This window comes from Numida meleagris, chromosome 1 (assembly GCF_002078875.1).
Source record: "Numida meleagris isolate 19003 breed g44 Domestic line chromosome 1, NumMel1.0, whole genome shotgun sequence".
NCBI lineage: Eukaryota > Metazoa > Chordata > Aves > Galliformes > Numididae > Numida > Numida meleagris.
This window is the reverse complement of record NC_034409.1, coordinates 36,692,396-36,718,818: the sequence shown is the minus strand read 5'-3', so window position 1 is coordinate 36,718,818 and position 26,423 is coordinate 36,692,396. Positions and strand designations below refer to the sequence as shown.

Genomic DNA, 26,423 nt, shown 5'->3' with positions numbered 1-26,423 from the left:
AACAAACAGGCTGAACTTCCACTGACAAAAAGTAATTTCTGCATACTTGCTACTGCAATACATATAGAATGTGTGAGACTTAAATTAAAACCCAGCCTCAGGATCTATAGAAATATAATACATTTAATGAAGCACAGCTTCATCTAAGTTAATTAAGTATAATTTCACTATCTGTATTGATCGCAAAACATAGAAAGCTCTTCCTGTGACTATTTGATAGCATAAACCAGTTCCTACTGAGCATTGCTGGTAATAAATTACAAGTTCTGAGCAGTACTTACAAGTTACAAGCTGAAAATACACTTTATCTTGCATTCAGTAAGAGCAATGCAGCAGCACTGATAGGGTTTCTTGGATTTCAGCATAGAACCTTCATTGTTCTTACTTGCACACATCTCCCTATTTTCACTTCTCTTTATCTTGATCCCCTCACCTTCTTCCCTACTGCCCCTTCACACCACAGATCCGCAGCAGTGTCAAGGCTGCTCCCTGAAATTTGTGTTAACATTTCAAGAATAATTGTCTGTCAGCACAATCCATTCTACGAGCAATGCAAGCTGCTCTAATTTAGTAAGGCATTTGCCCTATTGTTTCTCTTCTTTTTGTTCCTCATCTTGTCATCATTGATAACAGAGCAAGAAGGGCAGTCTGGAGGGTGCCAGGCTGACCCAGCCACACAGGGAAGTTCTTTGTTGTCCTTCAGCTTGGTGGCATCAAAGGGGCAGAGACAAAGGCAGTGACCGCTCCAGAATCACCGTCATCCCATACATTAGGAATCTTGTGCATTTTGATCTGCTTTTTTCTAGTAAATCAAAGCAACTGTGTAAAAACTAGGGGAGAAAATGATTACAATTGCTTCCAATTGATTAACTGGATAAATATCTTCTCAATGTTTTTACTGGCACACAGTCAATTTCCACATGACCGGTGCACTTCCCTCTGTCAGGACTTCCAGTGCCTCCCTGCAAAGCCATGGAGCCACAGCCCTGAGTTATCAACAATGTCTGTTCTACAGCAATTGGATTTATGATGTGCCACATTATAAACTGATAAACACTGCACACTGAGCACAACACATATCCCAAACAGATCACCTCTGCATGTGTGCATGTATGAAGTAAAGACACTCAATTCACAATTTATGTGAAGAGATTGAATATCCAGCTCATGTGTCAGCTGGCACACAGCACTGGAATTACACACAGGATAGGAAGCCATTTAGCAGGAAAAGTCCTTGAAGCTTTCACTGATGGAGATGGCACAAGCCAATTTCCATCAGGAACAGCAGCAGTAAAACCCGCTGTGCAAAACCCTAAAACTGCTATTTAGCTGACATCAGAAGGACACGTGTGGACAGTTTGAGACACTAGATGATACCTAGTTTTACTTCTGCTGTGCACATCTGTTGTAGGTATTTTTATTTTTTTTTTTGTTTGGAGGTTTCAAAGTCTATGCAGATTCATCTTTGGGAAAGACTTTCAGCATCCTGCCCAAAGTGCGTTCAAGTAAATTAAGAGATTTCCTCACTTTCCCAAAAATGTTTTGGACTATGGCTGCAGCACTGTAATGTTTACTGCTATCTTATTATATAATATATAATATTATATAATATAATAGTAAAAAGTGTGGAACCAGTTTTCAGTGGTAGCCACAAACTGCCTGGTACCAGCACAAAAATAAGGATGGTACACAACCCCAGGAGCCAATACTCTCAGTTTTCAAAGACATAAATGACTGAAGAGCTCAGTCCCACCACTGAGAGCCGACAGGGAAAATAACACCTGATTCCCACTAAGAGCTTTGAAAACCTCTTTGTAGGAAGACAGAGCAAAGAGAAAGGGAAATAAAAGGAAAATAATAAATAAGAACAGATGGCAATGGGTCATGCCTGGTTATTTAGAACTTCGTTTTCGTATACACAGTGTATATGTCTCTTAACCACTTCTGCAGTGCAAAGGGATTTCCACACGCATGATGGTGAGGTTCACATAATACATCTGTTTTGCACTGTATCTCTAATCCCGCCTGCAGTATTGTGTTAAAATGCATGATTAAAGGCACTTCTGACTGAGTAACTGATGTAATAATACTGTGGGCAATGTGGAAAAATGTGGACATTGGATTTGGTAAACTTTCCTGTACCTGTACATAGCTTTCAATTAATTAAAAGTGTCTTTGTCACTTGATTTTGTGAAACCGTCAGAATCTGTCGGTCAAATAAATGTACTAGAAGAGTCCTGTATTTTCCGTTGCTGTTTTGCTAAAATGTTTATTCTGAGTTGCTGAAAAACAGCAAAGTACTATAAAAATCACTTGGAGATTTGCTCTTCTGCGGAGTGTTCCTCTGTTTAAAATTGAAATAAAAGCCTCATACATGTGTGTACATGGGTGTGTGTGCTTATATTTATCCATATGCATATATAGATGTATGCATGTTTGTGTGGAGATAATTAACTGGAGATATTTGTAGTTAGATCTGAATCATATAGTTTTAAATGATTATTGGCTTTCTTCCTCACTCTTCACAGATATATAATTTATAAAATAAAACACTTTCAGGCTCTGCTTTGAAGTGTTTGTGATCTCAAAATGATATGCTTACATTCAGATGTAGTTGTCTTAAAGAGTCCTAGCCTAGGTAATTCTTTGTACTTTCTAAAAAGCTTTTTTTTTTAATGCATTGCTCTAACTCACTGCTCTATTAATATAGGTATGCTAAATATATTGTAGAATGACACACATCTAGAAAAACTCCACTTAGGATTGAATCTTGGGCTCAGTAATACTGATAAATATCTGCAGTTATTATGAATTTATTATGAAGTACTTTACTTAATGGTGTTGTACAAGTCCATGCAGAGCAACTTGCTGATAATCAAGCATCTGAAGCATAATTTTTTCTTGGTGGGAGTTCCATCATGTGCATTTTAAGAAAAAATGATCAGGGGTGTCAAATGCCTGAAAAAACCATCATTTTGAAAACAAAAGATCTTTCTCAAAACTAAACTTTTTAGGAGCTAGAATGATTCAAAGTACCACCATATTTTCCAAAATTTTTGGAGGAAAAGGCACCTCAAAAATACAGCATAGTTTCAATATGTTGCTGCATTTCAATGATCAAAGGCTTTGGTTAAAGATAAATACCAGGCACAATCATCAGGACCTCAAGAATGCTGCTTGCAGAGGTGTTGAACCTCGGCTGGCGGAGTGGATCTGTCAGCCTAGAAGGTCAGAATTAGCGGAGCAGACCTGACCAGTACTTTGGGGATAATGAGATGTTAGTATTGCCAAACCACAAATCAAGCACATAGTATTTAAGCTAAATCTCAGTCGATCAGTCGTTAACCTTTATCAGATTTTTGAAAGAGGCCTACAGTAAAGGGATTACCAACACATTTTTCAATGTTAAAAAGCCCTAGAAAGTGCATTTTTAAACTCCTGCTGTTGTTGTATTTTGACGAATTGGTAGACATTTTTAAGATGCATTTTAATCTCATGGAGACCATGCTTTGATACAAAGATCTTGTAAAATCTTATTTTTATGTCTGCCTTATTGGTCAAGTTACATTTTACAATAATTTACTTTAACTGAGCCAGATAAGCAAAACGTAGAATTCCCAGGTAAGCTGGAAGAAAAAATCGTGAAGCAATGCCTGGATGGGTAAAATAATTTTAATATGTGCAATCACTGCTCAGAAATGAGTATAAAAGGAGCATGGAAACTACAGTGGCGGTTACTGCCTGCCTCACAACTTAATATCCAGTTCCCCTTCCATTGTCTACACTTTCTTCTAAGTAATACTAGACTGGATTGCATTATACATGGCTCTGAACACCAAAGTCACTCCCAGCACAATGTGTTTGAATTTGCCTTAAGAAGAGATAATCAGTTACCTCACATCTTCAAAGGGTTCACTTGTCTATGCTTATTTGAAAAGCGGATATAAATCAGAAGGCTGTTAAGAAAGCAACATCAGAATGATTGGATGTGCTGACTGTGCACACGAAATATTTTCCTAGTACTATCAATGGCAAGAAACTGAAATTACATAATTTGGAAGAAAGGGTTATAGGGCCAGTGGTTTCATATTTAAGGTGTAACATACGGCTCCAGCACAAGAATAACACTTTAAATACTTCCGAAGTTCTTGACCAGGGAGATGAAGTAGATTGCTGAACAGTCTCTCAAGCAGTGATACAAGTCTTACTATTTGGGTCATCTAATTTTGAGAGGGAAGGTAACTTGGCTTGATGCACAAGAACTCTATTCCAGAAAAAGCCCAAACTTTTTTTCTTTTTTTCTCTTTGAGATTGACCAAGGAAACATGAATATAAAAAAAATCCACAAAGTCTTTGTGGCATGATTCCCTTCATGTGCACTTGATATTGTAACACTTGGTGTGTGACATCTCTCCTTGTTATGTCCTTGTTTTGATTGAAACCTGCACCAGTAGCAATAAAGACCAAAGCGAGGAAGAAAGCAAGTGAAAAGACAGAATTAAAACAAATAATGATTTGCAAATGCAAATGCCACCTGTTATAAAAATAAGAGAAAAATATATAAGGTGAAAAGGAAACAGAAAAAATATTGTTCAAACACAGCACCACCAAAATTGTTATCTTTTTTTTTCATTTTTTCCCCTCATAGATGCCAGCTGCAAATACCAGGTGTCAAAATTCTAATGAGTGTTAGCAAGGACACCAGAAGTCACCAGTGCAATACATACCCAAAAGTGATTTAAATTGCAGAGGACTGTGCACATTTCACAGCTTAAAATAAACTGCGGCTTTGCAAGAAGGGCACAAGCATGACTTTGCATATCTTATGTGGGTTTTACGGTGTGTTAGTAGCTAAATTCGCTATAAAAAAAAGGGCTTTCATTTTAAAAGCTTATAAAGCACGATTCATAGGAGGGCTGGATGCCTACAGAATTCTTTTAATCAACTTTTAGAGGTATTCATGCAGATGCAGACACAGGTGCTAGCTTTTTCCCACAAGAGCTCTGGTGCATCATTTACAGAGTCTCCGTTGCTCCTCAGGAACCTAAATTTTCTTTTAAGCTTGGGTCATTGTAACTAAGGTCACTGCTAAATCCAGGTCTCAAGAATGCACAATACTTTTCACTTTTGGTTAGTCACCATCACTTCAAACCAGCATTCCTCTTTTGATGTAGTGTTTGGTCAGCTGGTTTTTGCAGTGTGCTTTTCCCCCTCAGTGAACGTACTAGATAGCCTAACTAAGCTTTGTGTAGGATTCTGCATTTTACAGTCAGCCTTCAGGGATGCTAAACTTAAGAGTAAGGAAACAGTAATTAAAAGTGACTGGGACAAGAAGCCTTGATACTATGAAATGTGGACTCAATTGTCCTTGACACAGACAGAACGAAGCAAGTTTTGGTTTTGATTATAGCTTTACTTGCGATTTTAATAAACATGAGCCAGTATTCAAACTTTTAATATCCTGCTGCTTAACTATTTCCAAAAAGCAATCCAGCTCTTTTAAACAGCCCTTGTTTGAAAATTTTAATTTGTTTGGCTCTGTCCCTGCCTAGAGAAGTTGTAGCCTCTTGGTAACTCCTTTATAAGTTCACTTCCAGAATCACAAGCAAACTATTTTTTTCAACTAAGTGTTTCCGCATGTGCCAAAAGTGTCAGGCTGACAGCTTTCCTGCACCGTTTTATCTGGTTCCCACAGTAAGTATGAGAGACAAACACAGGAATGTGTCTAGCGCTGACTATGCCCATCAAGGATACAATGATACTTACAGCTCTTCCAGGAAGCGGAGATTGTGCACGGGGTTCGAGGGCAGCTTAGTAATGTTGTTCATACTGAGATCACTGTAGGGAAAAACAGACAGAGACTTAATATGGCATGTCACAACTGTGGTATCCAGCTGTTCATTCCTCACATTTTTAAGTAATACATTAACAAAAATTAGTTCCTCTGCCAGAACTGATGAATCATTACCTAGTTAGCACTTTAAACATTCTACTTTTGAATGAAAATGGCTTTGTCAAAGCAATACAGGCTGTTGCACGTTCCTTATTTCCAAAAATTTTGGAATGTTTTATCACGCTCTATAAATCAGCTGGAAAACTAAACAACCCTTTTATTCTTCATAATTTTAATAAACCACTGTACTATATTAAAATTTATTTGGAGTAGTAAAGGCAAACTACCCTGATTTTCATTGTTGTTGCATACCGTAGGTTTACTAAAGCAGACAAGCAAAACTCCACAGGTGCAAACTATTTGCATGATTCTTTACATTTCATGAGCATGGAAAAATAATGTTTTCACTGTACAACGCTGTATGAGCCTACTGATTTTCCTTGTGTCACGTTAGGTGTCCCCAGAACCCAACTCACTTGAGTTAAAGAAAGGACATATTTTCAAAAAATAAACATCCCCTTTCTAGAGTGCTCTTTTTTTGCAGGTTCTCAAATTGCATTAAATAAGTGAAATGAACCATAAAACAAGGGTGTAATGTGATCCTTCTCTGTAGCACACTTCCTGGTGGGGTTCCACAGTAGTTCCTGGCACAGGAAACAACCAGCCATATCAGCTCTGTCAGAGCTCATTCAGGCTATGGTTCAAGCCACATTTCATACAATATACGCTTATTCTGAAGGTGTTTCTTCATTGTTTTCCATTGTCTTCCCCATGCCCAATACTATCATTACAAGTGACTTACATTAGGAATATAAACAGACTGCATAATAAAATTCTACATGGAAGATGAATCTTACACAACTATGTCAAAATTAGATGCTGTTAAAATAAAAATATCAGAGGATGGCATATATTATGCAGTGTTATGTGATCATTTTAATAAAACAATACAAACATATTTACTTGTAGGAACACTTACAGGATCTAGTTGCTTTGGATAGTATTTTAATAACTTTATTTCTTCCAGCTGTTGAGAGCTCATAAGGTAAATAAGTTATCTGTACTTTAGTGGATAGGCATCCTACTCGTATTCCTGCTCCTATTCCTATTCCTATTCCTATTCCTATTCCTATTCCTATTCCTATTCCTATTCCTATTCCTATTCCTGTTCCTGTTCCATCCACCTTTTATTATTTACAATCTGTTTCACACTACAGAATATATGTTTTTAGTCAGCATTGTTAATTTTGATGTTTGACATTTTCTGAATTTAAAAATGTGTAATAACACTACACGTAGAGATTAAGAAATAAAGGAAATGTGTTAATACTTCACGATAATTATCAAGTCACTATTGGGTAAGGTTTCCCTGCATCCACTTCAAAATCAAAGTATAATTTCAGAAATGTTCTTACTAAATTAATTCCTTACTGTAACACTTTATCACCTAATTCTTCCATACAGTTTAGCAGGTTATTAGCCTTTCGCTTTGATAAATGCTCAAAGGATTTATTCTGGCAGAGGAACAAATACATGAATTTATTTGGCAAAAGCAAAACTCACACAGTGAATCATATACTACTGAATATGAAGACAACAATGACATTTTAACATGGTTTTGATAATGGGATTTCAGCACTTGTCCTAATGGGTTTTTGTAAAAATACCAAAACACATTTTAGACCTAAAAAGCCAGAGATACTTGAAAGTGAGAGTGATTCTTCTTCAAAAACGCAAGTATTTAGGGCAGTCTACAAAAACAGCATTAATCAATGCTCTGGATGACTGACCAGGAAAATCTGAAGTCTATTTTTGTAGTACATTAATTGTAGTAAGCAGGAGTTGTCTGAAATCCACAGGACCCCATGTCTCTCAACTGCTGATCCATACTCGATAACACCTTTCACAGGCAATCTGCAGACCAGACTCTATTATTTGAAGAGGACCAGAACAAAAGAAGGCCACTTTGATTACATGCTTTGATGCGCCATCAGAAAATCAAAAATATACATTTTCATTAGAAGGATCTTTAGACCCTAGCGGTGGATTCACAAAAAGCACCACTCACATCTACTCTTTGGTCTCCAGAAAAGTTCATCAAGCACTGATGAATATCAAGAGGGGCAATTATTTCTGCATAGAGGAATTCAGTGACACATCTTTGCTTCATATGCACTTCCATGTCAGGCGCCATTTTGTCAGACTGCCCCTCTGCTGCCATATGTCACACAGCAACAACATGGAATGGAATAGTGGTGAGAAGATTCAACCTGTATTGCCATACCACTAACATTTACCTCTGATGTCATGGGCCAACATAATAAAATAGGAGGCATTAATTTCAGAGCAGTCCTTGTGTATGTGTATGTTTATTTTTAACATTTTTCTCATAAACAAAAATTATTTCCAGATTTGTTGAATAACGCCTTCCCAAGCTTGTTTTAACACACTGCTAACTAATACACTGACTACTGCAGTCCATGTTGTCAGTGTGTTATCGCTGTAGCCTTAATGGTTTCAGAATCTCAGAAAGGCTACTGCAGGGAGAGGTAATATCTTCTGATTAGGCCGATACAGCTGGAAATACTTATAAACTTTCAAACACAGGAATCAAAAAAACTCTGCTTTTCCCAACTGTATCAACTGGCTGATTAGATGACATTATTTCACCCATATAAACCTTACATCACATGCACTGGCGCTGCAGTAATTCATCTGCACTTACAGTTTCTAGATTCAGAGTACTCTGTAGGGACAGAATCACCAGGGATGCATTTCATCCAATTTCATTTGCTGAAGGAACTAAGGGACTTAGAGAAGTCCCATGATCTGAAGCTTCTTCTGGAGTCACACTAAGTGAAGTGAGATGTGCACAAAGAGTTAGTGCAATGCAACCAGTCACATCTCACGTGAGGAACACTGTAAAGTTTGGGCTGCTGAGCAGAAATTCTTCATGGTGCTCCAAAGACAAAAAAAGGACATTCTCAGCAAAGTTGCCAGCCTTTGGACCATATTTCCAAGAAGACCTATCTAGGATGAGATTTATAGCCAATAGACAGATCAAATGCATCTAACAATGAGAAAGAGCAAGGTGGTAAATTGGAGGATTAGAGATTATGACTATAAAAGGTGCCCTGCAACTGCAGTGATTTATTTCCAAAAAGCACATCAAACAGGTTTTCTGATTTCTCCTTTTAGGGCTAGCCTGTCAAAATCAGTAACTTGTTCTTACTCGAAAACAGGAGGAGATTAAATGTGGCTTGTACATCAGGATTGGCAATGTGATGTTGAAAAAATATTAAAATCAAGGTACTAAGTCTCTAACCACCCCCAGAGGAACTATGCTATTTCTGTATCAAATCTATTTCCCAGTTTTCCTTGTGTGCTTGTGCATATATACTCAGCAAAAGCAAAACAGTCAAAACTGCAATCAGTTCTTATCCAACTCAGTAGTCTTACAAGCTACTGTGATGAAAAACTTAAAATTATAAGCGTATTGAAAAATCTTTAATGAGTTGATAGACACAATCTTTCCTATATTCCACCATCAAAGCACCTGGAAACTTCATTGATGTCAGTAAGGAGCTGCATCATTAAAGGTACATGCTGAGTTTTAAAATGCTCCTATTGTATATCAATAGTATCAGATCAACATATGTGAAAATTAAGCTCAGCATGAGCTTAAGAACTGCACTAGAAAGGCAGTAGGTTATTTTGAATAGTCAAATGAACATATCATCTCTTCCCCCATTAGCATTCCAGCAGCCTATTTCCAACTGCCGATTCTAAAAGCAACATACCAGCAAATGATAATTCCATCTTTTCAGAAGATGAAAAGATTTGTTTCAATGACTGCATTGGCAACATGGCTCATTATAATGATATCTTAATTATACTCTGTGCCAGTCAATCACCAGCTGTGTCTCTGGTGACTTGAGAAAGGAATCCTACCTGTGATTGAATTGTCAGGTGCTTGTGCAGTAGATTATTTTTTTGAAGAACAGAAAATACTGAAAACTGCAACTGACATCCATTTTTTTTTCTTGGTGATGTTATGAACAAATGATGAGTGTTTGCAAAACAGAGTTCAGAAGGGTAAATACACAGGTCTTTCCCCCCACCCAGTTTTGTTGCCCGTGCATACATAAGCTGGAAAAAATATGCAGTTATCATCTTAAAGTGAGTGGTTCACAGTAAACTCTCCAAAGCCAGTAAAACAAGTTAAGTGAACTAGTTCTTAACATATAACAGTAGGGTCTGGAGGCCAAGTTACTAACCTGTTATTAGCTATTATTACAAGAGATGTTTCAGGGACTATTCACCTTGGAATCAGTTTTCCGCATTGTTCTTAAGCCCTTTAAAGGAGAACAAAAATCTGTCTTGGGACATATGCACGGTTTCTACTGGCTTCCACCAACCTATTCATGTATTACTAGTTTATACTTCTATTATACTAAATAGTACAAACTTCTCTACCCATCACAGGGCTAATACAATAATCCAGGATGAAAGACAATGAATTTTGTAGTCTATAATTTTTTAACAGTTGTAATCTAATTTTTAAAATATGATCAAGACTTACTATTACGATTGCTAGTTATGCTTTCTCTAGGCCTGCCTTGCCCCAACAAGATCTATTAATAATTATTTTTATGGCAATCTTTGAAAGAGAAAGCACTCACATAAAAATACTGACAATAGACTGAAAACATTGAGTTCCTACCAGCTGAGAACAGCTCCTAAAGTAAGGCCATTTCCTTAATCCATTTACAGCTAAATTGGACACGATCTTGTATGTAGTGATGCAATATAATGAAAAGGAGTGAGAATTACTGCTTCTTTTCCCTCGCTATGCGGGGAAAAGAACTGTATGCAGCACTGTTGGCAGAACACTTTACCAGCTCCACTGTTTGATAGAGGAATATGCTAGCTATTAAGTGCTTTTTGTCTGTCTGCTACCACAATTGCTTCTCTATGTATATTAAAAATAACTCCATCTACTGTTGCTACTAAAAGTAGATAAATCTTGCAAACACTGTAGTAGTTGTTTCCATTTCTTAAAATATATTCCTATAGCACTTCTTAATTCAAAGGTCTTTATATATATATAGAAGAAGAATTATCATCACTTTACAGAAAGGAAACTAAGACACCTAATGGTGAAGCAATGTGCTCTCAGTCAAATCCAGTTGTATGCCACTGAGGAACCAAACACCAAGATGATTTATGCAGTGACCTTTCCATTAGATCCGCAGTGTGTCCCAAAGCATTCACATAGTGCTCTTCCAAATGGGGATGCACGAGCTGTCAACAGCTTCACAAAATGGCTACACAAAATCATGACCATATTTTCAGTCTGATGGTTCTGGATTATACTGTCTTCCAGAATCAACTTGCAAACTGGTATGCATGTGTTTCCATGTTTAACACACCCATGCAGAGAAGCACAGGGAGGAGCCATAAATGTTGTGAGCACTTCCTGGCAGTTAAAGTATGGCATTTCTACTCACAACGAGCTGCTAACTGCACCTGTGGTTCTTTGAAGACCTCCATAGTGAAACTATGATTAAGATGTGAATTTCCACCACATGGTTCACATTTGAAGCAGCAAACATTTTATTCAGAAAAATCTTCCAGATCATATCTCAAAAGAGCTTGCAGTGACAGTGTGTGCGTTGGCACCTCTCCATGAGCTTTGTGCTAGTGTACGGGGCCAGTTTTCCCTCTGAACCTTGGCACTTTGCTTCCCTTCCTTCTGCACACTGGTGGTGTGACTTCCAACAGTGCATTTTGCTTAACGAAGACGGAACCTCTGCAATTTTAAAGATACGTATTGGGAAGGATCCCATAGATGGCTTGAACTTACGGAAGCCTCAAAGGGAAGGTCAGGAGTGCTCTGTCTGCACCTCTCCTCTGCTGCTGGGTGAACGCTGAGTAACAGATTCAGGCACACCATGTTGACAGGACATGGCTGGATTCAGCACAAACTAACAGAACTAATGAAACTCTGTGATCAAAATCTGAAATTCCTGACACCTGTCACCGGATTCCTCTAATATCACAGAAAGTAAAATGCGGTTCATCACTGAAGCAGCTCTGTACCACTCTTGTTTTAATCAGCACACATTATTCCTAAATGTGGTAGGCAATTCTGTCGTATAAACAGCCATCAAAGACTTGCTTAAATCTAGACTGCAGAACATTTGTAAAGCAAACAGTACGTGCATGATTAATCTTTTCAGGAAACAATTTTGCCATTCAGTTTATCCAAGACTCCAGCAGAGGGAGCAGGGCAGAGCAAACAATTAAGGTCAAAAAGAAAGTAAAGATCAAAGATCAGATCAAACAAACACAGTGCTGAATTAATCTGACAAGTACCTGACATTTTATTTTAGGTACAATGATTCTGGTGCTGTGCTTTTCTTATGTATCAAATTCACAATGCTCCCTAGGTGAAATTACCCATGTACTTTCAAAGCTGATTCATGGCTCTTTGCTTGGCGTTGAAGACTGAGTTTGGTAAGTAATAATTAGCAGGATAAGTTACAAGAACATTCCAACATGTCAATCATACTCTGTACTTAACTCATATAATTTACAGCTTAAATATCTAAAGGAATATTTTATAGCACAGAAGCCAGCAGGAGCAATTAAAAGAGGCTTGAATAGAATTCCTCTTCCTCCCATGCCCACAGACTGCATTAGCATGATTTTACTTTGTGAGTTATTACTTGTTTCTGCTGCACTAATTCAAATAGATTATATGAGTTCTGCAGACACTATTTATCTTGCTCAAATGCTGAAGACAATACACAACAGGTTTTATTGCAATTTATGAAGAAGACTACTAGAATGTTTGTTCTGTTTTTTGTCATTACCTATTTGTTTATCAGGTACTGTTTATCTTGTTTTTGATGAAGGACAGTACAGTTAACTTCAGAAAAGTTATGTGTTAGACGTGACCAAGCCTAGGAAAAATTACTACGGTCTCTCTTAGTTTCATAATATTTTCTGCAACTCTACATTTTGCTTATTTTTAAAACTATTTGATACAACAATGCCAAAATTTAGGATAATATTTTTTTTCCTAAAGTGGCACATTCATCCATTTCAGATAAAGTGGACTTTTTCCTTCTAATTCTAGGTTTGTAATTTCATCCTTCAGAATTCAGTGAAGTTATTCCTAACTTTTGACTATTGATATGAGAGAAGAGGGTCTACAAAGCACAGAATACTTTGCATACTGCCCCACTACACCTTACCAACAGCAGAAATGAATTCAAAAGACACTTGAACGTAGACAGACTCAAAATACAGGTCTAAAGCCATGAAGGAGGCCACACAGTCAATTGGACTCAATACCAAAATGAGTGTAACGCACAGCACAGATAATAATATACAAATCAATTTTAAAACTCCTTTTCATCAAAACATCCAGTACAACTTCGGTGAGGCTGCTGAGGGTAGAAATGAACCAGGATTAGCCTGATTTCACTCATAACAAGATACACTCTAAATAACTTCTGCTGGTCTTAATTTGCCCCAACTCTATTCCATAGCACAGGTCTGAAGATTTAAACAATGAATAGCTTTGACAGCACCTACTGCAAATGCATTCTAGCTGTGATAGAGTCTGAGTATCCAGAAATTTGTGCATGAATTTGTGCTGCATTTGGAGCAGGAAATACACATGCTACATTGCCCAGTGCTGAGAGCCCCAGGTGCAGGTGAGTGAGCTGGGTCTGGAACTGGAAGCTGCATTAATCATGGTAGGTGCTCTCAGACAGGCTAATTATCCCTGTTAGAGCAGGATGCTAATTTTGATGTACTAATTGCACAATGCAGGGGCTCTGAATAATGTTATTTTCTGTAAGGTCAGATAGCAGCTGTATTAGATATAAACTTGGTATTCCTAAATTGGTTTTAGCTTGGTAAAGGAAATGGCAAAAACTTCATTCAGCCATGCCAAGAGTTCACCTCTTTCATCCTAACTAATTTTTTCATTCTCAGGAGCTTTCAGTAAAATTTTGGTTAGCTTCTTCACTATTCCCATTCTCTAGATTCCTATTGTTGCTATACATTTGGATTTGCTTTAACTCTGCACTGTTACTTTTACCATACTTCAGTTGAACTTTGTGTTACTGAAGAGTAATCTAAGAGTTTCATCACAGTAAATGATGTTATGCTGTATCACAACTAGTAGTCTGAATTATTCACTTGACTGTATTTGTGTTGTTGCTTAGCTGAAATAATTATTTACAGAATCTTCTTTTGATTGCATGGACAATCCAGTGGGTGCCATATTTCCTGCACACTCTTTCAGTCAGCTTTCTTACCAGAATAATCACTCCTAATCTCCTCCCATCCCACCGCTGTCCCTTTCTTTTAAGGATGCTTTTGAATCAAAGTTGCATCTGATCCAGATTAAAACAAATCCAGCAGGGAAATAAAAAACACTTTTAATGCAAATCAATTCTCTGATCTGGTTCATTGTGTTGCTTCTTGTGCCACCACAAGAAAAAGTGCAGTGGAGAAACAAATGAGGGAGGTGAAGCCGAACATTTTTTCGTTTGGCCGTGTTGACTTGGGGCAGTTCAAGGTGATCTTATTTTTGGATGCAAATATTCTCAATATTCTTCAGATACACAAAGTTGAGCATTCTTTTTATGCACACATTTTCCCTTTCTGTCTAACAAAGCCATCTCCTGACTGTCTGACAGCCTCTTACAACACTTCTGCAGAGCTCTGTGCAGTGACAGAGCTGTCAGATTTGTCATTGGCAGACTGAACAGCAAAACTTCTGCAAGAATACGTGCCAGGAACTATTTATAGCTTTTTTCTTACAAAGATAACAGACTTAAAAATACTGCATTTCTCCATCAAGTTATGTTGTTTTTTTTTCCTGAAATGCTCAAAATTCTCTCATCATCAGATACTTTCACATGGGCTGGTATAAAATACTCTAAATATTTATAGACATCAAATCCTTAATATTATACAGACATCATGTATACCTGGCCCATGCATATTGGTTGCTTGTAACTGAACAGCTGTACTTCTGGTCAGTAAAGCACTGAAATACCTGAGGTAGCTGTAAGGAATTCAGATCATGGAACAGGGCTGAGCACATACTAACTCACTATGCCAAGGAGAAACCTCCAATAGAGACCTCACTTGTGCAGGACAGAGCTGGCATGTATTTTCATATGTAGGTATATCAGCACAATTGTCAGGGAAAAGGGCTGTACTGCTTTTTTATGAACGTGTCTCCTCTTTAGATAATTTCCTTACCTTTCTCATAACTTAAATAACTGGAATCTGAGCTGTAAATGCAAAATGGATGCAGGCAAAATACTTCACAATTATTTCTACCAAGATCAGCTGGTCTAACACTTAGTTTGAGTGGAGCTAGCAGACTGTGATCCAGACTAAATGATTTCTGTTTCCTTCCTTTTATTCACAGTGTTTATACAATCTACTGTTTGGCAACCTCATTTCAAGGCCAGTGACCCACCACTTCTTGTGATTGTTACAATGATCTGCAGAAAATCTCTTCAGGATGAGCAATTAATGGGCACCATTCAGCCACAGCTACTGCTATGTCTTCATTTCAAGTATCAATTACCAGTTTGGGGTCTTCCTGGAGATAACACAGAGCAATATAATAAGACATCAGTCGGCAAAACAAACCTTTAGCAAACGTAAACCATCAAGAGTTTACTAGCAACAGCTGGCAACAGAGCCATATATATGCACACAGGTGCGTATACAAGATAAGCGTGTTCCCTCTACTGCACCTGTCTGTTCTGCTTTTTTTTTGCACATGAAATGAACTTTCCGAGATCTTGGTTCTTTTCTCTAGCAATTCCAAATTTCCATAAAAATGCTGTAAAGAATCAGTTGTCCTATTATTTACATGACTTACAACACAGCAAATCAATGTCAGCACTGCAGCAGAGCCTGGGGGCAAACACCTGGCTCCACTGATGCTCGGAGCAAAGCTCACATTGATGCTCATAGGAGCAGGACATCATCCTGTGGTGGCTCATGCCAGCTTCTACCCAATAGACAGTATCGCACAGTCATGGAAATTGTGCAGCAGACATCTCTGCCTGGAGTATTGAATGGAGTACTGCTGAGTTCACTGGGAAAGATTGCTAACTATTTTTTTTTCCAGCGCTTTGATTTTATCGTGTCTAAAATCTGTTGAATTAAAGATGGAATGCTAAGGAGAGGAAGGTGCAATATTAGCTGCTGAAAATCAATAATATATATATTTTTTCCAGAAGGTTCAGAAAATGTAAGGATGTGGTTTATCTCAGTTTATTTTACTTCCATATTGTTCACCATTAAAGCTTTTATCTCTTTTATTTATTTCTTTTCCTTGTAATGGCTGCTTCAGTTATTTGGGTACTTACATTTTAATTCCTCATCTAATTCCAAAGCCGTTTGTTGGTTCTGCTTGTTTTACCTTTCGTCCTCCTCTCAAGCCTTTGCTCAACTTTTGTCTCAGGTAAGGTTCAACTTTCCAGTCAGCTCCACCAGGAGCACAGAAGGTCCACTCACAATGATCTATATTGTGATAGTTCTCCATAGGTGAAGAGGAATCAACATTTTGGAACTAAAGGCTCAGACACCGTGACACTCTGGGAGATCTTCTCAAGGCTTCATTTACCTTGTGATGGTCAAGTTGCACAAGGGATCACAACACTGCCTACCTCCTACGTGGCAGCAGCTCTTCCCTAAGAGGTGAGAAAAAGGATGCCAGCTTGAAAACGGCACAGGCGGTAGTGAAATATAGGACAGCAATGAAGTCAAAGCATTAACAAAGCAGAAGCAGATCTTGAAATATGGGTGCTATCCTATTGCCTGCATTTTCCTGAGCCCAGTCAGCCTGGCCTTCCCTCCAAGGGGTGTTTGGGGTTCGTGGGACTCAGACTGGTGCAAACAGGTCTGTGTACCACAGACCTGGTGCACAAAGGGACCACCCCAGCCCACAGGCTGATGTGAAGACTCACTAGGTGAGGGATTCCCCTCTCAGTCATGGTTTTGGCATTTGGATGGCAGCACTTTCACACACTTGCAGTAGATTGAAGAAGATGGCACTGCATGGCTCTACATGCATTAACACCATTGCTATTAAGAGGACCACAGGCTCTGGCAAGTTCTTTTTTCTTTTATAGCTTTATTAAGTTCTTCAGAATTTTCATCTTGGTTCCTGCAGACCCAGGACAGTACATGAAAAAAAAACGCAAGACTTCAAGCTATTGTGATCTTAAATTAAAACCCCTTTAACAAAAACATGACAGTTCAAGGTCTCTTTTTTTTACTAACCTGGTCCCATAATGAACATTTTTTAATAAAGGCATGTGGTTTGTAAATGAGCTTTTAAATAACCAGAGAAAAGAAAGGACATAGAAGCGTGTTTTAAAATGTCTGTGGAAAAAAAGACAGGGCATTATTTTAGGTAAGTAAAATCAAAGCTCCGATGATTTGTCTTGTCACATGTATAATGTATGAAGTTACTTTTATTTAAAAGTCAGAGTTAAAGAGGGAAATGGTAGCACCATTAACTAATGCTATAGGGCAGAGAGTATTTTCTGGGCAGTTTTTCAATTCAATAAAATTTTCAAACTTGTATTTCACCATTTCCAGCTCACATATTAAAAATCTATTAGCAGAAAGCCTATTGAAAAGCTGACCATGAGCACAAGAGACTTCTTCTAGAAACACTCCTATTCAGTTCTCATGGCTGAACAAAAGCAGATTGGCACATTTGGTTATATACAAACGCCCTTGAAAGGGACCTTCCCCCCCTTTCCCATAGCCACGCGTTTCAGGCTCTATATGCTGAAGGAAGGCAGTGAAAGGTTTGGAGGGGTGGGGAGACCAAGGGCTTCCACCGAGATCCTTCAAAGTCCTCGTCTTCTATAGTGGGAAGATTTCCCTCTAAATCCCTTTCAATAGCATATTGATGGCTTTGAAAGCTTAAATGGCATTTGTCAACCATCAGTAAATCTTGAAAACTGTTTCTGCAAATAGCCCAACTCTGAGTCTCAGCTTTTCCCATTAATCTGTACGTAAGGCCACTGAAGACTTTTTCAGAGCAGAGATAATGCCTGGATTAAAAGGTCCATTCAGAAGGGAAAACTTTAGCATTCACCTTGTGTACATAGCCATTTCACCAGTTGTATTCATTGGTTGTTATTTCAACTCTGCATTTGTCCTGCAAACAAGACATTTTGCCACAAAGACTTGGTAGAGACATTCTTTAGTGAATTACTGAAACCTAGCCCCTCTATTTGTCATGGCTTGTTATTTTTATCAAGTGTAATCAGTTCAAATAGTAACCTCAGACTGACAACTTTACAATTACATTACTATTTTAAGAGTGGAAGGTATGTTTCTTCTAATTCAACACTGAAAAGATTAAAGCACAATCTGATTGCTTCATCTAATGAAACAGTTTAAAATTCCCCTAAATCAGATTTTTTTTTATTTATTTTATGTTAAAAGTAAAGATAAGAACTTTGTAATCATCGTAGCTCAACATTTTTACTTTATAATACTTAATAAAAACTTTATGCATTTACAAAGCTCAATAACACACACACTTCTATTTAAGCTGTTGTACAACTTATTAATGTTGGTGTTAACACCTTTCTGATTTTTTTTTGCATTTTGCATCCAGTAAGTGATACAATTTTGAAGGGTACAAAGCATCTCATTATTATTATTAAAACAATCAAGATAAAATGTTTTTGCATCACAGAAAAGAAGAAAGACAAAAAAAAATTGGAAGAGATGCCAGCAACACAATGCTAGGCAGATTTTTAAATATTAAACAAAAAAAGAAAGAACAAAGAACACATCCCTGCCAGTTTTCTCCTGGTCCAGATAGATCTCAGTGTCTGAACAAATAGACTTTTTCACCATACTGGATGATTTTCTGTGAGTGACAAGAATACCCCAGCAAGGAATCAGTGCAATTCACTGGACAGCCCTCACAAGGATACCCAAAGATCACCCTTCTCTGACAAAAGGGAAAATCATGATCGAATACTTATATGTGCAAATTTACATGAACTATGCCTGAAGGCCAGTCCTTGCATCTGCTTCTTTTGTCTACCTTACTATCAATCTATGTGAACAAGTGCCCCCCATTTTTTTGCTATCAACTGAAGAGACTTCATACTTTGAAGAATGAGCTGCAGCATGGATGTGGCCTAGCAGATCACCCATGCTTAGCCCAACTCACTGCAAAACTAATCTGAAGTGTGTCACACCATCTAAGCAGTGGGTTTTTTTCCAGATCAAAAATGGCCCCTCTCCATATCCCAAGTTACTCTGTTAATAATATCACAATAATGTCTCTTGAAGATTTCTGGAGGAACTATGCCACGCGTCTCTTGGCTGATTAAAGGTAAACTAAGTCAGATTTTTATCTCTGGGCCACTTCTTCAGGTGCCTTAGGGTATCCTGCCTGTCTTCCAAATACTTTCCACACCGTAGGGGATGTGCTTCCTGTAGAGATCATCTCTTATTTACCTCATGGGGACATGTCAGACAACCTGAAGCACCTTAACTGCCATGAGGTAAATATGTGTGAGCAGCTAAACGCTGCATTAAAGAACAGAGAATCAATCTAGTTGGCTAAACATAGAACCATCTGAAACAGTCTCAGTTATGTGAGATATCTGTGCGAGCCAGGCAAATGTTACATTATGAACTACAACAAGACCCACTGCCTTTTGAAGACACAGTTGAAGATGGGGCATGTTACCCTAAGGCAAATCAAGTGCAATAGTTACTTATGCTTTGGCAGTTGCATTGAATTCTGAGATTGGGATTCACACTGTCCTGCCTGGTTGTTTACTCAAACTTTTCTTTTAATGAAAGAAAGTAGGTGTTTTTTTCATTCGTCTGTTTTATTCCAGAAAGTAAAAAGTTACTTCTACTTTTGTATAGTTCATATTCATAACATACTTCATACTTTTGTATGTTACGACTTGTGACTAGTTGGGCTTTGTTTCGTAAAATATAAATAGGTAGGTTTTCATTGAAATACAAAATACTTATTGAGTCATTTAATAAAAAAAACCTCTACCAAAAGAATGCAAACCAGGCTGTAACAACACTGAAAGACTTTTGAAATCTTTTTTTTTTTTCTCTGTAACTCAGCATATTGTGAAGCAAGTTTCTATCTTGCAGTTGGATTCCTTCAGGTTCAATGAGATCGTGCAGGTTTCTCTGCCATGCAGATTCTTAGGTGTCTCTAGATAAAAACATCTTTGTTGGTACGGCTGATGCTCAGGTAAGTTTAGACTCGGCGTTTTGCTGACGGTTTCCAGATGGTCAGAACACAGGCAGAGTTCACACCTCTTTCTAAAAAACTGTGTGTAGATGTTACTCCAAATGCGTGTTGAATCCTTTGGGACTAGAAATGAGTGATATCACAGAAGAGTGAAGTGTTCCTTTTAAAATTTTGTCTGTACCACTACAAGAGTTGGATTTCCAGACTGCCATGAGAATGTTATTTAAAAATAACCTTGGCCTTTTAATGGAAGAAGGATGACTTTCAGAACAAGGACCAGTGTTTTTCTCCTGTAAGAGTCACAGGTCCTTTTATTTCCTCACAGTTTTTATTCTAAAATACCCCAAGGATTTAGGAAGCTAATTTCTGTGCAGCTCAGAAAGAGGGACAAAAGCAACCTCGTCCTTCCTCAGATTTGTGAATAAAATGCTGGAGGGATCTGCACTCTAGCTTGCATCGTACAGACAATGTGACATAATTCAAAGGTCTGAGACACAATTGCTGTCTTTTCTCCTGGAAGGGCCAAAGGAGCATCTTCTGCCGAGCAATAACCATGAATGATATACATTAGCAGGGATGGCGGTGGTGAGAGTTTTCTGGGCAGGAACATCTTATCTGACTAGAAGTTATTTATATGCTTACCAGTGCCTATATCCATTTTTTCTTTCTGTACAGTAATATTCAATTATGGAGTACTTTTCAAAAAACTCCCTAAAGAAAGAGTAAGCTACTATTTAGAATTTGAAGAGATTGTAAAAAGAGAGATAAACTGATCTTACTGCAGCAAGCAAGATTGTGAACTGAGAAGAAAATATAGGTCTCCTGATTGCCAGATCAGGGATTTATCTATGAGGTGGCACTGCCTCCTTAAGCATAAACAATAAATATTTCCCGGCTAACCGTAACTCTCAGTAGTGCTTCAATGAATATATCTACATTTTGTTGCAATTCTTCCATTAGTTTTTATTTTTGTGACCATGTTCTCAAGTTCAAACTAACATAGCTTTTGCAGCTGACATCACATGGGTTGGGATACAAATACTGCAGATGTTTACAATGCCAACGTTTTGTAGGAGGTAGAAAAGTCAATCGAAAAATTTGTTATCTACTACAGTTTAAGAGTGACATCATACAGAAATATACTTTTTTTTTCCCCTCACAAACACTATTCAGTGCATCTTGCTGGCAGGGGAAATTAATTTTCCAAACTCAGTCTTTAAAGGATATTATTTTTTTAATAGGAGCGTCTTTGAGACAGAACATATGCCCCAGTTTTTCTATCCACTCCATAAAATGGTTTTCCCATTCATCACAAATAGCTGGTTTTGCTTTTTTTCTTTTTCTTTCCCTACTAAAGCTTTTATAGAGCCTACCTCTGTATTTTAACTGTACCTGACACAGTGGATCCACAATCCTGATTATGGCTGTGGACTGTAATACAACTGAAACACAAATGATAAATAGAATCCTTATGCTTATCTGACTTTTAAATATAACTTTCAGCGTATAAAGATGTAGGTGGGTGGAATTATTAAGCAGGCTGGCTGTAGCTGCCTGCTGAACTACTCGATTCAGAAAAATGGGGAAACCTGGGGGAAGATGTGATCCTTAACCTTCCTTTAGTACAGCCTAAGGATACATGATTCTTCTCTGCATTATTATTGCATAGCACAAAAGTATGTGCAAATGTGAGGCCCTAAGGTCTGTCTTGGCCCTGCAAGGAATGGGTGCTTTAAATGCCAATGCCCTCCACAAAATACCTTCTTTATCCTCATAAGACACATTTGTGAAAGTGATATAGCTAAACGCTGAACAAAGCAGTTCAGTAATTTCTTCTAAGTCATATGCAGTGGACAATTTAGAGATCTGCTTACAATAGCAGACACGCTACAGACAGAATGTCAGACTGTTGATTGGCAGCAAGCCTCCAAGATGACAGGAGTATATATTCTTTGAAGGCTTCTTAGTTCAATACTAGTTAGGCTGGTTAGTAAGTATTTCTAGAACAATCTTCATTTTAAAGACAGGGGTTAAAAGTGGAAGATTCTGTACCCCATGGACTTCAGTAAGATTATATGAGTGAGAACTGTTTGTCTGGGTTAAGACTGCAGGACCGTGCCCTGGCATTTCATGCTGATTGCATGTTAATGGTTTTAGAGTGAAACTTAATCTCTTTCAGGGCATCTTGACTTAAATAGAATAGTTGAAGCCAAGGAGAAGAAGAATAATGTTTCCCAAAAAACCTACCTGAGCTGTGCCATACCACAGGCATGTGCTGGGCCAACAGCCACAGCTAGGCCTGCAGAGCTGCTACTACCTGAATCAGGAGGCAGGATGTCCAGCAATTTGGCTTAGGCTATGGCTTTTTTGCTTTCACTATGTGGGATTAAAAACTCTCATCTGTAGGTCTTATGCCAGGAGTGGATCCAACCTTTAAATAACCACTGAATTATTTTACGATGACTATGGAGAAAGACACCAAAATGCCTTGGGAAATCAAACAGTATCCTTAGTGAATGACAGATGCACTGTTTATGAGGGATATTTCTTTTCCATAAAGGAGAACAGAACCTAAATATTCCAAAACTCAAGTTAAACTGATCTTCAGAAACTATTAGCTGCACAGCATTACAGATCACAGTGTACAATGATACCCTGGTCCACAAAACCACCTTAATCAGGGCCTCTCTCTCATGGCACCATCCTATTTTCAAGTAACAATGCTTTCAGATGAGCCGAAAAGATGTACTTTGCTCCCACCATTACAATTTCTGCTCTTCTTTTCTTCACTCTTTTCAAAAACATGAAAGCATTGGATTGCTAATTACTTTTATCCAGCCTATAGGAAAATTAGTTTATCTTCCCGATCAAAGCAAATTAGGCAGATCATGGCTGATTAGAATGCAACAGTAAAATCTCCATACTTTCTATTCCACCCCCTTTTCTCTCAGAAACGGGGCCTGTGTCAAATATGTAGGTATTTCCCACGGCCAGTCTGGACTCTGTTTCCAACAGGCTCTGGGGCTGGGACAATGGTTCTTACACAGACACTGAAGTTCTTTAGTTCAGTCATTGTGCACGGAAAGAACTGGTAACCCCTCAGCTAGCATTTGATGAAACATCTAGATTTACATATTTCCCTAATTGCATTTTTTGAATGTGAGTGAGATTTATCTGACCAAAGTTAAATGCCTCCTTTATTCTACTACCCAAAATACAAATCTATGCACTGCAGGCAGAGTTGCATTTCGTTCTGATCCCAGCGCTACAATTTTGGTTTTCACTATAGTAGGACGAAGCATTGTCTACCTTTACACCTCATAGCACAATCTGAAGAATGGCTTGGCTAGATGCTTTCAAGGTGCCTGCTACGTTACATTGCAAAACTGGATGTTAGATGTTACTCCAAGTAATTGCTTTAAGCAGCACTTTCTACCATTCAAGTATCTTATGATTCACTTTTTGCCATTCATAACTAGTTTCCCTACGACTTGTGTTCTATGGCTTTAACAGATGAAAGCCAAACTATACGACTACTTTATTTATAACCAATTACTATAAATTAACAGTAAATCTCACATTTAGCTCCATTTAAACATCACTATGCAGCTGCCCATTTGAAAATAAAATGGTTGCCTTCTTTCACTTCAGTGGGCACAATACAAAACATCCATTGAGCTATTCCTTTATTGCAGCTGCCAATGCCCAGCCGACTTTTAACAAACCAACCAAGCGGAATAACAATGCAGCTGCAACATTTTATGGTATTTCTGTTAGTTCTCTTTTGAGACTGAAGGTGTTAATTAGGAATCAAAGAATACAACCCTGCCAGCTTTCTTTCACAAACTATGCACTGGCCACTGCAGTTTTCAGAAGAAAAATAAATCTAATAAAGGGACAAAAATGTTGTTTGTCACACCAGTAACGTGTATTTAAGACCCTTTGATCATGAGCTTTTTATGTAGTCTTGTCAGACAGGCTGAAAATATTTTTTCCTCTCTTTTCTCCTTTCTTTAAGCTTTTCTGAATACTGATTCTAGGGTTGTCTGGCAAGGTGAAAAACCCGATAGGCACTGGAATGCTCTACAGGTTAAAATGGCTTTGCTAAGCAAGCCAGCCTTAAATCAGATCAAATCAAAACTGTTCACTTTTTTGATTTGAGTGTAAATTGTTTTGAAACACAGATGATCTGTTCCTGTTATACAGCTTACTAGTTCCATCTATCATTTAGTATTTGAAACATTTTAATAGCTGTGTTTAATATTTATGTATCAATTATTTTGTGGAATCTCATTTTAAATTCTAAAGAATAAGAGTTTGCTGGAAGTTGTAAAATATCCATTACATACATTTTTTCATGTGTACCATAAGATATATGTATGCTATATTTTATTTACATTTACTAACTGTAATCGTATTAGAGTATCATATATTCAAAGGCAGCAGCATGAAGTCATTACCTTTAATCTTTAGTCAAAGTTAAAACCTTAAAATAGGTTTATGAAGTTAGCACAACTGAGAATTAGTCAAGCTTGCTAGCTTACGCAGCAAGAGCTTTCACTCTTGCCAAAATCGTGCCAAAATCCATTAATCCTGCCAGAGAATGGCAGAAAGAAGTTCTGCTTGTTGGTTTAATAATAATGCAGTGTACATGCTCTTAAGGCTACCTGCAGAGTCTTCTGAACTGCAAAACAAATAAAGTCAATTTTAAGAAATACTTTTTACAGAAGAATATATAACAGTTTTCTTTGCCTTAAACGCTGTGCAGGAGAACAAAGGCTTCAAAATACAGCTTTACTTATCTTGTTAGACTTTTAATACAAATCCTTATCATGTTATATATATAAAATATATATAAAATGTGATTACAAAATACGTTTGGTACAAGCTTGATTTATATGCTTTGTTATCTGATGTATCAATGCACATACTCTTCTGGTTCCATCTGCACAGAATCTCCTCATGCAAGAGCAGAAGAAACAAAAATGGGCTTTTCTTGTAAGCTGTGAAGGGTAACAGATTTAGGATTTCCTAGAAAGACAAGTTTCCTATGAAGAAAAACAATTTTGATGGAGAGGTGCTCCATAAAAAGGGACCTTCCAAGGTGCCAGCACGTGTCTTCATTAGCAGGTCTTTAAAGAGACTGCCAGTCACATTTAAACAATATAAAATATAAAAATTAATGTAAAAATATATATTCTAAGTCCCAAATATTTGTCAGAACTTCTTTCCCAGTCTGCATACAAGCAGACAAATATATTGATGTTCTACCAAATGCAACTTGCAAAGGCAATCTTCTGATATCCATTCTTCGTCTTATCTACTAACACTGCATAAAGTGAGATGAAATTCAGACAGAATAGCTAGAAACATCTTATAAAAAAATCTCTTCCTAGATCTGGAATAGTAAGCTTGAGTAAGCTGTTAGCTTTCCATTGTAAGGCATCTCCTTTCTATTTTAGTAGTTTAAAGACTGAAGGGATAAAGATCTTAAAAGCAGTACTGGCACTTACAGATGCAGATAGCAAACCCAGGCTTACTGGGAGTGGATCAGGCATTGAGTAGATAACATGGAGGTAACAGTCCCCATATTTGGATTACTCGATGTCACACCAGTTATGCCATGATCTATCTCTCCTTCCAAACACAAAATAGGTAGGTCTGTATCTGTGTCCAAAAGTACATAATTGCCTAACATACTAGAATACAGGATACACTGGTATCGAATTAATCTAATAGAACTAATCTGTCTAATAGAGCAACAAAAGTATTTTTACTTTGACAAAATGAAATATCCAGATACTGACAAAAATTACAATGATTTCTATATCTCTATGTATTTTAAACTTTATATTGAGGATAAGAGTTTATAAGCTTCTGTACAGAGCTTCTGCGCTATACAGAAGCACTGCAGCTGAAGTAATTAACCAGAAGATGCAAGTATTTCCATTGGCCTGCATTTGTTTGTCTCCAGAAAACAGACAATACTATGTGTAATAAATCCAATCATTTTAACAGAGACCTCTGTCTAGAACTAGCAAACCTTGTTGTTACTGGGTCTTCTACATATGACAGTTTAAGAGCACAGATTCAAGTCTGTTAAGATTCAGGGAAAGCTGATGATTTCAACCGTAGAACTAATCAATAGATCTGGCAGATATTGCTCATTTTTAACAGAACTTGGGAACTGTGGTTCACTGACTTCTCCCAGCTGTG

The 26,423-nt window shown here is 37.6% G+C and overlaps 1 protein-coding gene across 3 annotated transcripts in view; it reads right to left on the bottom strand.

The window, feature by feature from the left end:
- The window catches only part of LGR5 (leucine rich repeat containing G protein-coupled receptor 5), an 89,426-nt gene that overhangs the window by 50,602 nt on the left and 12,401 nt on the right, over nt 1-26,423 (bottom strand). For all 3 annotated transcript variants that reach the window (XM_021385179.1, XM_021385178.1, XM_021385180.1), the window contains exon 2: nt 5,767-5,838. In XM_021385179.1, coding sequence (XP_021240854.1) covers nt 5,767-5,838 — 72 coding nt within the window. The remainder of the gene's footprint in view (nt 1-5,766; nt 5,839-26,423) is intronic.